Source organism: Olea europaea, chromosome 4 (genome assembly GCF_002742605.1).
Source record: "Olea europaea var. sylvestris chromosome 4, O_europaea_v1, whole genome shotgun sequence".
Taxonomy (NCBI): domain Eukaryota; kingdom Viridiplantae; phylum Streptophyta; class Magnoliopsida; order Lamiales; family Oleaceae; genus Olea; species Olea europaea.
In genome coordinates, this window is record NC_036240.1 from 10,361,283 (window position 1) to 10,376,832 (window position 15,550).

General features: G+C 34.0%; 2 protein-coding genes across 2 annotated transcripts; both read right to left on the reverse strand.

Moving 5' to 3' along the window:
• Nucleotides 1-1,299: 1,299 nt before the first annotated feature.
• Nucleotides 1,300-2,179, reverse strand: LOC111394072 (flowering-promoting factor 1-like protein 3). Its single transcript, XM_023019851.1, has one exon. The coding sequence runs from the start codon at nt 1,999-2,001 to the stop codon at nt 1,672-1,674; it is 330 nt and encodes a 109-aa protein (XP_022875619.1). The 5' UTR covers nt 2,002-2,179; the 3' UTR covers nt 1,300-1,671.
• An 8,033-nt stretch (nt 2,180-10,212) lies between these two features.
• On the reverse strand, nt 10,213-12,884 carry LOC111393603. The gene is made up of 3 exons (XM_023019217.1): nt 12,710-12,884; nt 12,084-12,208; nt 10,213-10,928 (listed from the first exon to the last, which is right to left on the reverse strand). Exons 1-3 carry the CDS (start codon nt 12,858-12,860, stop codon nt 10,644-10,646), a joined length of 561 nt encoding a protein of 186 aa, XP_022874985.1. The 5' UTR covers nt 12,861-12,884; the 3' UTR covers nt 10,213-10,643.
• Nucleotides 12,885-15,550: the final 2,666 nt, after the last annotated feature.

Below are 15,550 nucleotides of genomic sequence, written 5' to 3' on the forward strand. Positions count from 1 at the left end.
AAGAAAGCACTTTACGGACTGAAGCAAGCTCCAAGAACTTGGAATAGCAAGATTGATGGCTATTTTCTCAAGAATGGATTTCATCGAAGTCCTAATGAGCCCTCTCTCTATGTGAAGAAGCAAGATCATGATTTCTTGATTGTGTGCATCTATGTAGATGATCTTATCTACACTGGCACCAATTTAAGGTTAGTCAAGGATTTCAAGCGAAAAATGATGAATGAATTTGAGATGACTGATTTAGGAGTCATGAAGTATTTTCTTGGAATACAAGTGAAGCAGTCCAAAGGAGAAATCTTTATTTCTAAAGAGAAATACACAGAAGATCTTCTGAAGAAATTTCATATGGAGAATTGCAAATCAATTTCAACTCCTATGGCAGCGAATGATAAGTTGAGAAAAGATGACGGAGCAAAAAAAATAGATGCAAAATTGTTTAGGAATCTTGTTGGTTCACTGATTTATCTCACAAACACAAGGCCGGATATTGTTCAAGCTGTGAGCATGATCTCAAGGTTCATGAATGAACCAAGTCAACTTCATTTTGTAGCAGCTAAAAGAGTCGTGAGATACTTGCAAGGAACAAAGAAAATAGGCATCAAATATGTAAAAGAAAATGAGAGCAAGTTGATTGGATATAGCGATAGTGATTGGGGAGGTTCGTTGGATGATAGAAAAAGCACTTCGGTTATTTATTTTGTCTCGGAACTAATATTGTTTCATGGAGTTCAAAGAAGCAAAAAACAGTAGCGTTATCATCCGCGGAAGCTGAGTATATTGCTGTTATAGATGCAACCTGCGAAACTATTTGGTTGAGACGATTACTAGCAGATTTAAAACAAGTTCAAAAACAGCCCACAGTAATTTACTATGATAATATGTCTACGATAGCCATGACAAAAAATCCGGTGTTTCATTCGAGAACAAAACACATTGAGTTGCGACATCATTTCATCCGAGATATGGTGAGTAATGGTGAAATCAGCTTGGAATTCATTGGAACGAATGAGCAACCCGCAGACTTTCTAACCAAGGCGATCTATGTCAAGAAATTTCAAAAGGCAAGAGACATTCTCAAAATTGCAAATTAAGAGGGGGTGTTGGAAACGTAATTTGCATTTATTATCTAGATTCATGAATTATAATTATACATGCATTTGTCCAATGTACTAGAGGTGGAGAAACGTATCTATTTAATGTTGGTTCATAAGTTAGGCTAGATACATGTTAAATCTTATCTATAAATATCCATGTAACTCAAGCCATTAAAAGTATCGAAGTAAAAAAAATTTACAATATAATATCTTCTCTTCTACAATCATAAAAAGTGCAGCAGCACTATATTACATATAATTTCGAGCATTCGATATTCCTTCTTTTTCATTCGGTTTTTAATCAATCCCCAACATTCATAAATAAATATATGTAAGAAAATCCCATTACAGAATCATCTATACCCATTTTACAGGACTCAAATGCCGAACAACACCTAAGTACACTACTTTATATGTATGTCAACGCTGCTATATGTACAGAAAATGGGACCCCAGAATTGTTACAGACACACTTGGAAACAATCTATCGGCTAACGAGGGCAAAAAAAGAAGGCACGTGGTGCACTTCTGGCAGCAATCCTAAAGGCTTGTGTGGGCTGGAAGGATTAACGTCAAATTATTGTATGTCTCTAACTTCAAATTCGTTGCGATTCTTTATGCAGATGTCATACATATGAACGGACTTAAACTTGCTGAAATCTCTGGGGAGAGAGATGAGATCAATTCTAGACCTCTTACAAAACTGGAGAAGATCAGGATCATCATAATACCTCTCCCATCCAAGTGACGATAATTTCCCTGCAAGAACATTATACGAAGTGATAACTTCGTTACTCGGCACGTGCACCAGCACTTTCCGGCGGCGGGGGACATTCGGGAACGGAAGGTCTCCGGGGTTCTCGACTAATCGTGTGACGCCATTACTGATTGACCATACACCAGCCATTTTCAATGCAGCTCAAGATTTTGTTGAGGTTTTGTCTTAAGACAACATGGCCTTGTCAGAGTTAATATAGGACTTCAAAACTATTGTATAGTTTGCAATAGGGTATGTTTGGGAATAGGTGTAGCTAAGGTAGGACCCACCTGGGAGTGGGGGTAGGGGGTAGGGTTATAGATACACTGTGTTTTTTACAGCCTTATTTGTTGGGAGAAAATTTTAAGAGTAATGCCGTTTGTACCCGGGCGTGTAAGAGTAATGCCGTTTGTACCCTGGCGTTTACATGCCCGGTTACCTGGCCCCACTGCCCTCTCACATGGGGCGAGGTCCCACATCGGGGTCCATGCGTGGGACCCGACCCCCATGTGAGGGTGGCGGTGGTGCCAGGTAACCAAGCATGTAAACGCCCGAATACGAATAGCGTGGTCCAAATTTTAATTGAATTGAGAAGAATCCAATTTCTTTATCTGATTCCTTTCTAAAGCCCACTCTTCGGGAATCTTTGAATTTTTGGAGAGAAAATTTGGAAAAATTATTATCAGACTTTTTTAAACAAATATAGGACTTCAAAACTAGGGTATGTTTGAGAATTATTGAATGAGAATTTTAACTTTCCTTAGCCAAATCATAAAAAAAATAATGGAAATTGATTATACATATATAATTTTAATTTTATTCCTTTTTTTTTTCTTTTCTATAGTTATAGTAGATTATTTAAGGCATGTTAAATATGTTGAGCTAACATAATTAAATAATACAAGTTCGAGACAACAAGTTTGTTCGTTTTTCTATCTCTATACTAAAAGTGGCGGTCATAGTTTTAGAACTGCAGAAATATTCATAATATATTCATAACTTGTGGTGAATTGTACATATGAGAAATCTTAGAACCCAAAACCAGCTAATCAAATGGTCAAAGAGCCAAAAGAGAATGGTAAAATGAGGCATTTTCTAGAAATTGAAATAAACCTTTTTTTAATCAGTAAATATGAATTTGTATTGTTCAAAAATCATGTACATGTATACTGAGCATACTCGGACAAACAATAATCAAAACAAGTACAAACGACAAAGAGACTCGAACTGAATCAAAATACGAGGATACAATGAGAACATAATCTTGTATATACATGTTTTAATCCGTTTAACAATACTATCAAAATGTCGCTGAAGGTCTTCAAAATTCTTCCTATTCCTCGCCAATTTATGTATTTGTGGAGTCACGTCAATTTCTTTGTTCCTTTAAGAAACAAAAGACATTGGCTAGGCTATTCATAGAACCTTTACCAATAAGCTTTATTGTAATGTTGGACAAGGGTAGAATTTGTAGAATAGCATATATACTCAGTAAGAAAGAAAGAGGACTCTTTCTACAAGCCCATGTGAATTTGATTCCTTCTTGATAAAGTTAAAACCTAGATATTCGAATATGTAGAAAAACTCATAATCTATCTCGTTAATTGGAAATGTATTTGATGCTCTTGATTGTGATGTGTTTAGACGTGTCACATAAATGTAACGTCAATATCGAATAATACGATTGAATAAATAAGCATGTTCAATACTTAATCTGCATAACATGCACGAATAATCTTGATCCATCAACATTACACCTCAACATTCTATATAAAATATATTTAATAGGTTATACTTTTATCCTTTTGAACATTCTTTAGTCTAACAATAATAAGGGTTGTTTATATTTCTTTGGAGATCAATGAGATGGTGCTAAAAAACAATAATTAGCATATTAAAATGCATGATTCTCATGACACTTAATTAATTAAGTGATATTAGCAATTTTTTATAGTCCAATAGTAGTTTTTGTACTTTCTCCAACAACATTTTTACCTAATTAAGTAGAATTTCTTTGGAGAAAGTACATTTTTCTTAATTAAAGTATTTCACTACATACCTAATTTAATTAATAATGGCCCCTATGAATTTATTCTCCAGTATTAGTAAAAAAAAATGCTACATAAATTTCATCGGCATGCAAAAAGTTACTTCTTTCTAAAGGTATTTGCTTAGGGGCTGATTAGAATTTTGCCAAGTTAAGAAAAATAAAGGTTTTTGCTTTTGTGTACTAGGGGAATATGAGAAAAAAAATGATGCCATTAAGACAAATAATTTGGTATTCCATCATTACATTTATGCTTAACTTTGGATTAAAATTATGGATTAAGGGAAAATTACATAGAATTTGGGAATAAAGTTATGAAATTTGGGATTGAGAATCAATTTCATTCAAAAGAAAACAAAGGCGGAGGATTTTCTTAATATTATTCGCCAATCTAGGGATAGTGACAAGATGAATGCCTAGTCACAACTCGTACAAGAATACAGTTACAAAGACATAAGTTGTAAGTCACAATTACAATTTTGGTTGCAAATTATACATTTTTTTTAGATCACATATTATTTATTTGAAGTCTTAGTCACATACCAATCATATAATTTTAAAACTACCGAAATATTCATAATTTGTCGTGAATCGTACATTTGAGAAAACTCAAAACCCAAAACTTAGCTACTCGAATGGTCAAAAAGCCAAATGAGAATGGTAAAAAGGGTATTTTCTAGAAACTGAAATTATATGTCTATAGAGAAAAGTAGGCGAAACTCAAGCTAAAGAAAATTTATAATAAAAATATTGAAGTATATACATGTAAGAAGACACAATCTTTTTGTCAATCAATATATTCCATTCGATTTTATTAATCTACAACATCGTTATGCATCCCTACACATCCAAAAGTCTTACTAGAATCAAGTTTAGACGATAGATATTTCCCATGGATAACATAAATATTCACTTGGTTGTGTTTGTGTGCCCCATAAAATGGTGACAGACAAACAAGATGTGAAAAAAGATGCCACAAATTGGAAGTAGTACAAACCAAATGTGGCAAGTTAGCTTGATTCTTGGCCTTTATTTTATTATTTAACCCAACAATCCCAAAATGTAGGCATATTTTCGTAGGCCTTTGTACTACACTTGTGCCTCGCCCCCCTCACCAAAAGTCAGCTGACCAAGGCTATCACTACCCTTGTTAAGACAAAGATATGGTTTTTGGACTGAAAGTCCGAAATTATTGAAGTTTCTAGTGAATTCTGTCTTTTAAATAGTAAAGAATCTATAATGAGAACTGCTCTGTTTTTCGAAACGCTTCTTTTGGATCATGAAGAATCTCAAAAAATTGAGCAGAATGCCTTCGAATAGTGTTGTCTGAATCTAAAGTTGTGCAACTATCTAAATATTGAATTTATCCTTCATTCTAACTAATACACTAGGAAAAAATGTTTTTGTAGGAATAAGATCTTTTCATAGTGCATGTTTCCTTCTTGATTTTGTCTAGAGCCTCATATTTAAGTTGATTAATTTTAAAATAATTTTTGTACCAAGCGCACATACACGAGAGTATTTATGTGCGTTGGAGTTACTTCTTCAAAAAAGAAAAATAATCGTTAGTAGAATTTATATATAAACAAGTAAATCTAAGTTTCGTTTTTGATAATCTAGAGATGAAATTGATAGTAAAATTATCTTCCTGATGTATATTTAGAATGGGGGTGGATATTAAAATTACATAACAAAACCTTTATTTGGTAGCCATGTGGAAAATCCCCAATTCTTCGTTTCCCACATAACGTTAATTTGTGAAGTCACATCAATTTCTATGTTTCTTAATTTGTTCAAATAAAGTTTTTTCAAAAGAAAATTGTTAGGCTATTCGTAGAACCTTTACCCACATGATTTGATGTAATATAATGTTGTATCGGTGGTAGAATTTGTTAAATGGTATATAGCCTTACTAAGAAACGGAAAGGTTCTTTCCAGGGAAATTTCTACAAGCCCATGACCACTTCTTGATAATGTCAAAATCTAGATATTCAAAAATTATATAAATCAACATATTAAGTGAGAAACCTTCAAGAAAAAACTAATATCAAGTGACACCTTTTCTTCAAGAATATGAGAAGTAGAATTTGGTGGTGAATCGTCAAACTTAGGCCTAGTTTGGTGGGAATTTTCACCCCAAAAAATTAATATTTTGATCGTTATTTCACTATTTCAGCCATCATTTTTTATTTCTGCATTCACATGTGGCCCTCTCTCACTCTTTTTTCTCACGATAAAAAAATCAATTATCAAAATCCCCACCTCTTATGTATGTGATTTCACATTTGAAATTCGTAGCTCAATAATGGTTGAATACCAATAGACGCAATCAATTTCGAATCTCTTTAATAATGGTTTTGGATGTACGTATAATAAACCGTCAACTAATCTATACAATTGCTCCCCTGCTTTTTTGAATAAAAATGGAAAGGAAATTACATACGCAATAACAAAAGGAAATTACATATGCAAACCGTCATCATTTTTGACGAATTGTTAGTCAAATTTGATTGGAATCCAATCAGTGAAAAGTGGTTTTTGATTTCCTGATAACTTCGATTTTGTTCATTTTTCGCGAATTGTTAGTCTAATTCGATTGAAATTGAGTCAATGAAAAGTGATTTTTGATTTCATAAAAATTTTCGATTTGTTCGTTTTTGACGAATTGCTAATCAAATTCTATTTGGCTAGAGTCAATAAAAAGTGGTTTTTGATTTCATGATAACTACTCTATACAATTGCTCCCCTCCTTTTTTGAATAAAAATGGAAAGGAAATTACATACGCAATAACAAAAGGTCGAGGTTCGGTTGAAGGGTGGCACCACCGCCAGACAGCAATCCCAGCCACCGCAGAGTACAGGTTCAGTTTGTTCTAGGGTCCAAATAACAGCAGCTGCTCTGCCAAGCCAGCTTATACACATTCATGTGATCCTTACACACCCAATCATTTAAACCACTGCGGTACTAGCTTTTGATCTGGGCGCACCGACACTTCAGGGCCGGTTACTTAATTGCTGCAGAGAGCCATCCAATGGCCCTCTCAAAGGTCCAAACAACAAACTGAAACTTACTGCGTGCTAGTCCAGGGACGCAAACTGCTGGCGATGTAGCCACCATGACAAGCCTTCCGCCGCCTTATTGCCCCCACTTGGGTTACAGGCACGCGTTACTGCACCCGGCAGCCACACGTCTAGGCATAGGTAATATAAAGTGTGAAAAACTTTTAAAGATTCTCGATGTGGGACAATATAGTAAACGACATAGTTTTGCAGAAAATTCTACGCTGCGGTCTCATGGAGGCAATGTTGCAGCTTAGGTACCTCGAATCCTTCCCCTCTCTCAAACCGCTCTGTATTCTCTCTCTAAAGCATGGATTTTTGGAGGGTTTTGCTTTGCGAAGAGGAAATGGGCTTGACAACCATCGAAAAACCGGGTCGAGTTATGGCCCATAATGTTAACGTGTATATAATTGCAGTGATTTAAGTTTACAAGGATATGTCTGGGATTACCTCTTCATTCATCTTCTGCTTTTTATAAATGAATCACTTTGGGTTTTAAAAAGCTTTATTAACCAAATAAAACACTCTTAGAAAATTATCCAAATAAATCAAAATTCAACTACTTTATCCCGATCTCGTATGAACTAAAATCTATATTTTAATTTAAATCAAAGTCAATTAATTTTAAGTATACATGTCGTAAACTTTTATCGAAATTTATTAAGTATCTAACTTTAATTCTTACCAAATATGGACTAGTCTCCAAAGACATACTAAACAAGCCCTCAATTTGTTTCATCTCTAACAACTTAAAGGCTTAGATCATTATGGTCATTGCCAATTTAGGAAAATAGGCATTTGGAATAATGATATTTGATTACTAGGGGAAATTTTTGTTATATCTAACTTAACCTTTCAAATCACATTGTTTAATCGTGATTAACTCCTAATAATGAATGTATATCAGCATCATCCTTAATGAATGAAAATATCTAATTCAACTGTTAAAATATATATATATATATATATATATATATATATAAATTAAGGAATCTTAATATTTAATCATCGTTGAGCTCGATGGAACTTGTACTAATATGCTTAACAAAAAATAAGAAAAAAATAATATTTGTCTAATAAAGCGTCCAATACAATCAAATATGGGATATCGAAAAAAAAAATACGCAATAAAAATTTTTGTTCCCTGAATATCAAAAATCTCCTCTCCTCTAACCAGCTACTTTGCTCATTTCTCCCTATGCCAAAAACATATAGATTTATCAATGACGGCTCCTGGCTCATTTCCCCCTTTGTTGCAGGTAATTTCTTTGATTCTTGATGCTCAATAGTATTCTCTAATCCTCCTCCGTAATGGGATTAGCTTATAAAGAAGTAGAAAATATCTAGGACTACAATGTTATATATCACGATTTCCTACTAAAACAATGCAATCACCAGCATAGTATAATCCGAAAATTTCTAGAAGATATTTCCCTTGAGCAAGAGGTTCATTTGTAAAGCAAAGCTCAAATATGAATACTATGGTCATTGGTTATCTTTTCTTTTACTGCTGTTCTCTGGAGGAAGTGCTGTGAACTGGATGATCCTTTGAACTTGGGCAGCATCGACATGAAACCTCTCAGCAATTTGAGGAATATTCATAGGACCATCATGATCATCAGCCTTGCCTTGGTGCAGCAGGATGATTTGGCGTATTTGTGCAACATTTAGGGTTCCGGGAGGAGCAGGTAATTCCTCGTATCTGCTAGAATCTAGTGTCGTATTCCTTAGTTTAGGCAAAGGCCTTTTGTACTTCTCCACCAAAAAGGCCTGTGAAAATAGTTCGGGGTCAATAATAGATTCGCTTGATATAAACAAAAATAGCCGAAGGACTCGATCATTCAAATTCACTATCAGCCCCTTAATGAGCCGTACGAAATGGCAAAAAAGATTTGTATAGCCAACCTCAAATTTGTTAAGAACGAGGCTCAGTTCAAAAATACTCTGTTTAGACCATTCCAATTCAAACATAACACAACTGACTGCAAACTCATGCCTGATAAGTTTGTTCTAGGGTCCAAATAACAGCAGCTGCTATGCCAAGCCAGCTTATACACATTCATGTGATCCTTACACACCCAATCATATAAACCACTGCGGTACTAGCTTTTGATCTGGGCGCACCGACACTTCAGGGCCGGTTACTTAATTGCTGCAGAGAGCCATCCAATGGCCCTCTCAAAGGTCCAAACAACAAACTGAAACTTACTGCGTGCTAGTCTAGGGATGGCAAACTGCTGGCGATGTAGCCACCATGACAAGCCTTCCGCCGCCTTATTGCCCCCACTTGGGTTACAGGCACGCGTTACTGCACCCGGCAGCCACACGTCTAGGCATAGGTAATATAAAGTGTGAAAAACTTTTAAAGATTCTCGATGTGGGACAATATAGTAAACGACATAGTTTTGCAGAAAATTCTACGCTGCGGTCTCATGGAGGCAATGTTGCAGCTTAGGTACCTCGAATCCTTCCCCTCTCTCAAACCGCTCTGTATTCTCTCTCTAAAGCATGGATTTTTGGAGGGTTTTGCTTTGCGAAGAGGAAATGGGCTTGACAACCATCGAAAAACCGGGTCGAGTTATGGCCCATAATGTTAACGTGTATATAATTGCAGTGATTTAAGTTTACAAGGATATGTCTGGGATTACCTCTTCATTCATCTTCTGCTTTTTATAAATGAATCACTTTGGGTTTGAAAAAGCTTTATTAACCAAATAAAACACTCTTAGAAAATTATCCAAATAAATCAAAATTCAACTACTTTATCCCAATCTCGTATGAACTAAAATCTATATTTTAATTCAAATCAAAGTCAATAATAATTTTAACTATACATGTCGTAAACTTTTATCGAAATTTATTAAGTATCTAACTTTAATTCTTACCAAATATGGACTAGTCTCCAAAGACATACTAAACAAGCCCTCAATTTGTTTCATCTCTAACAACTTAAAGGCTTAGATCATTATGGTCATTGCCAATTTAGGAAAATAGGCATTTGGAATAATGATATTTGATTACTAGGGGAAATTTTTGTTATATCTAACTTAACCTTTCAAATCACATTGTTTAATCGTGATTAACTCCTAATAATGAATGTATATCAGCATCATCCTTAATGAATGAAAATATCTAATTCAACTGTTAAAATATATATATATATATATATATATATATATATAAATTAAGGAATCTTAATATTTAATCATCGTTGAGCTCGATGGAACTTGTACTAATATGCTTAACAAAAAATAAGAAAAAAATAATATTTGTCTAATAAAGCGTCCAATACAATCAAATATGGGATATCGAAAAAAAAAATACGCAATAAAAATTTTTGTTCCCTGAATATCAAAAATCTCCTCTCCTCTAACCAGCTACTTTGCTCATTTCTCCCTATGCCAAAAACATATAGATTTATCAATGACGGCTCCTGGCTCATTTCCCCCTTTGTTGCAGGTAATTTCTTTGATTCTTGATGCTCAATAGTATTCTCTAATCCTCCTCCGTAATGGGATTAGCTTATAAAGAAGTAGAAAATATCTAGGACTACAATGTTATATATCACGATTTCCTACTAAAACAATGCAATCACCAGCATAGTATAATCCGAAAATTTCTAGAAGATATTTCCCTTGAGCAAGAGGTTCATTTGTAAAGCAAAGCTCAAATATGAATACTATGGTCATTGGTTATCTTTTCTTTTACTGCTGTTCTCTGGAGGAAGTGCTGTGAACTGGATGATCCTTTGAACTTGGGCAGCATCGACATGAAACCTCTCAGCAATTTGAGGAATATTCATAGGACCATCATGATCATCAGCCTTGCCTTGGTGCAGCAGGATGATTTGGCGTATTTGTGCAACATTTAGGGTTCCGGGAGGAGCAGGTAATTCCTCGTATCTGCTAGAATCTAGTGTCGTATTCCTTAGTTTAGGCAAAGGCCTTTTGTACTTCTCCACCAAAAAGGCCTGTGAAAATAGTTCGGGGTCAATAATAGATTCGCTTGATATAAACAAAAATAGCCGAAGGACTCGATCATTCAAATTCACTATCAGCCCCTTAATGAGCCGTACGAAATGGCAAAAAAGATTTGTATAGCCAACCTCAAATTTGTTAAGAACGAGGCTCAGTTCAAAAATACTCTGTTTAGACCATTCCAATTCAAACATAACACAACTGACTGCAAACTCATGCCTGATAAACACAAATGCAATCAAACTTCCATAACCCTAGCAAAAACTAGAAGCTGAACTCAAATCTGAAGAATTGGACAAACATTAAGTGTATAAGCCATTAGGATTTATGTCAAGAGATTTGACAAAATTTTACAGTCGATGTCAACCTACCGCATCCTCCATCACCTGGTATTGAGAATGAGACTGACTATTACAAATATTAAGCCCCTGTTTGAGCCTCATTTTAAAACTCATTTTCAACTACAAATTCTCCCAATAAAACGTAAATCAAATTTTTTAACACCACATTTTCTAGAAAAAAAATCACTTTTTACAAATCTATTCTCAAAAAATGGGGCTCGAGGGCTAGATAACGACTTTATACTCAACGATAATGAGTCGCAGAAAACAAATAGCATCACGGTACAAGAACTCACTGGCTTTTTCAAAAATGAAGCAAGCAAGGTGCCTTCTAGCCGTATATACATTGATCTACTGCCCCCAACGAATATTCTCCTTGATCAGACGATCTCGGTACCACAAGGCATCCTCCCAAGGCTTGACTAGTTAATGGAGATGGAACAATTGGCACAAGCCAATCAAATATTTCTCAGTAATTAAACTAGCTTCTTGTGAATAATTGACCAAGACCCTATAGTGAATTCATAAAGGAGGAAAAAGCATTGCAATAATTAAATAATGACTTCATATGTGTTAATGAATCACACACGAGTGCCTTATCATAGCTGTTTATACAATGCCTATATGGGAAACATTATAAGCAAATGCCATCAAATCAAAGAAAAGCTCTTCTCATGATTCAATTTAAAGGAACTATGCATTGAAGCGACCAGTTCAGGTATCAAAAATTTAGTATCGCCGATTTATCAGGATAATTTGTTTACGAACTATGAAAAGCTTTAACGTTAACCAGCTTGAAAAACACACCTCGCCCATCTCAAGCTTTCCTCCAGGTTTTGATTGAATCCTACCTACCATTTGACCAAGCATAGCATCATATCCTGGATCTCGCTCTTCAAGAACATTTTCTGCATTCACTCTAGCTGCATCCTCTACAATATTATGAGAGAAAACAGAAAAGATAAATTTTCCACCAAAACGCATAAATTTAGTCTACATTATTCACTAATAAATGCCTCTGAATTTATGTTTTTAACAGTATCCAAACATTTTAATGCTTATTCCCATGGTGAACATCTACTACATTGTTTAGTACCCAGCGAAATAAATCTAGTAAAAAACCACCATTATAATTAAAGAGCTCCTTCAGTTGTTATCCAACTAATCCTTAAGCACTATGTGGATAAAATTGCTCATTTAAGCCTTTTAAGCGCTATACCATGTCAATCCCAGCTTAAGCTTATAGAAGGGCCACTTTCAAATCATGATTTTTACCTAATTTTAACAGTACACTCATTCTCAAATATTAACCCATACACGAGCATTTAAATTATCCAAAAATTTGAGAAATACGGTGATCAAATTAAGAAGCCTACCGTACATAAGCATCAAATAAATAAATAGTCCTGGAAATTAATGTACAAAAAATTTACCAGAATCAACGTCATTAATGGGAACCTTGTCACTAGGAACCGCCGGTGGGTTCTCGCCAATGGGTTTCTTGATCTTCGATGACACTGACGGCGTGGTATCAACTCCCGAGCTGCCGATCCTTCCAGTTGCTCGACGAAATGCCTGACCCATTACTCTCAAATTTGTCCACTTAAATAAATAAGCTGGTATCATATACTCATCGTTCTTTCCGCCCCTTTATGTGGGCCTCGTACATATTCCTCCGAGTCCAGTCCATCATTCCTCACGGGCCGCTGTATCTGACCCAATAATGCATTAACAAGGTTTTGGCTCTAATCTTTTACTCAATTTGAATTTGAAAATAAAAATGTTACCAACTTCTACTACGTTTCAACTTTAGCAAACATGCTCTTAAGAATCAACTTCCAATTAAGAAATTAAATTAAAATTCTAGATAAATTGCATTAAAATAGCAAATTAAAATGGATAAATTTGAAGTCTATAAGATACTGTCACCCTACCCAAAATGTATGTATTACCACCAAATAAACGTACGTACAAAATAGAAATGAAAAAAAAAATGTCTCTTCATTGTATCTATAATGAAGGTTTGATCTTTTCTATAATATATTGTGGATCGTACAATTCCTAGTTCATTTATGTTTACGTGAAAATCTTGTATTTTCAAGATATGGAATCAAGGTTTATATAAATAATGATTTTATATGAAATAGTTATACGAACCATATAAGACTGATGTGAGAAGTCGAAACTGATTTGACATCCGGCTTGATAATATGTAAGAAATTGTGTTCAGTAGAACATTGGAGGCGAATCAATTTTATTTTTTCTTTTTAAAAGTAGAATGATTAATTTTATGTCTTGATATTTGATATGAATTTGACCACTTAATTATCAACCCCTTTACTATTGTAAATCAATGTAGGTTTAAAAGATGGCAATGATTTTTGAAATCAACACATAAAAATAAACATTCACATGCCATGTCAATAGTCATAATAATATTAGTCGGCCCAAGTTGATTCACATGCAGTCCAGGACATAACACCATGGTGGCATTATGAAATACACTTTTGTAATTTTCTATTTTGTGTGCGTTTGATTGCGAGCATAAAATCTGTATGAAAAGAAAATAAATTTTACGTAATTGAATTGACTAAAACTTATTTGTATGAAAATTATTAATTAAATGTGTTTGATTGATTTAATTTTCAACATAAAACGTATTATACTTGTCAATTTTTATTGGTAGGTAGATGAGAGAGAATGGGTGAATTACTTGAAAAATAAAAATCACCCCTCCCTAAAAACATATTTTCTTTATTTTTGAGAAAAATATGATCACATGACCAAAAATTGAAAAATATTTTCTTTGAAAAAATTTGTAAACCAAACACCCTAAAAGTATGGAAAATAAAAATAATCAAATGCACTCTAATTTGAATAATTATAAGAGCATTACTAATAGACTATCGATTTTTATAGAACATATTTTACAATTTAGCCCACTATTTATCCTCCATTTTTTCAGAACTCTTTTTTCTTCGTAGTTATTTTCTACCACATATTAAAACAATAATATATTTTATACTTGAATCCAAAAATTTTCTCTATTTTTTTAACTGCACATTTTCCAAAAATTCACTATTCAAAAGTCAAAACAATGTTTTCCAAAAAAAACGGCCACCAAATAGGGACTTAGAGAGCATTTATAAATTTAGATAGAAAAATTTTTGAATACTTCAACGTCATTTTTATCTTTAACACTTAATTTTACTGCTCTCAATATGTATTCATTATTCTTACCTCCCTCTTATTTTCACCTGCTTTCCTTCAAACTAGTATATTATTTCCTTCAATTTTCTATGTATATACTAGTTAATTAAGTCAATTTATGAAGCATTGAAAATTGAAGTATTTTGAATGTTTTCTCTCCAAATTTGAAGAGTCAAACCCGCTCTATATTTAAAATGTTGATTGAAGAATCTCTTAGATCATAATTTTAATGGTTAACTTTTTAGAATAGTGAGTTTCACTTTTAAAAGTTTCTAGGATATGCTCTAAAAAACCTTATTTTCCATATATAGCGATCATCATAGCGAAATGGATTATAAAAGAGATGAAATCACTTTTGTACATACTGAAAGTAAATGGGGCTAAGTGATTTTTCAGAAGTAAAATACCTCGATCATCTTTCACGACGAACATATTTTAGACGACATTAAAACCCTAACTCGACATGGTGCGTAGTTTCCATTTCCAAGGTAGTTTTGCATTCTTTGGGGTGGGGGTGGGATGGGGTGCGGTGCGGTGGGGGTTCAAATGGGTGATAAAAACAATATCACTTGAAGTGGTCTGCATAAATGGAGACATCGAATTGAAATGGAGAAAAGGGCCCTTAACATACCACTCACTCCCCTCTCAAATTACAAACAACCAACCAAATTGTACTTGTGATATTTTTTACTTTACCTTCAAATTTGATTCCATTACTTTATTCCCCTTTAGACACCCAAATCTTCATCCACCGTCCAATTTTCACTACAAACAAACATGAAGTGACTAGTTATTGTGCAAATGTACAAACATTTTACGTTCATAGAGTTGGTTCAAAGTCAACAATAATAATTGAAATTTATTTACGTATTAATATGTTAGTTAGTTATCAATTCAAATGCGACTCACATTTTCTACTCAGTTATAAGATGAAAAATGAATATATATTTGCCGAGTTCAACTACGTTGTACTTTTAAGTCTAGTGAGAAAATGGTATGGACATGCAGAGAGAGAGAGAGAATTAGAAATCTTATTTAATTGCTTGTTTTGAAATGTGTTTTAA

Excerpts from the sequence above, each read along its gene's own strand:
- LOC111394072 (XM_023019851.1), bottom strand. The coding sequence starts at position 2,001 with ATGGCTGGTGTATGGTCAATCAGTAATGGCGTCACACGATTAGTCGAG.
- LOC111393603 (XM_023019217.1), bottom strand. The coding sequence starts at position 12,860 with ATGGGTCAGGCATTTCGTCGAGCAACTGGAAGGATCGGCAGCTCGGGA. Across the intron at positions 12,209-12,709 it reads CATTAATGACGTTGATTCTG|AGGATGCAGCTAGAGTGAAT; the intron begins GTAAATTTTTTG and ends ATAATATTGTAG. Across the intron at positions 10,929-12,083 it reads GAAAGCTTGAGATGGGCGAG|GCCTTTTTGGTGGAGAAGTA; the intron begins GTGTGTTTTTCA and ends CTATTTTCACAG.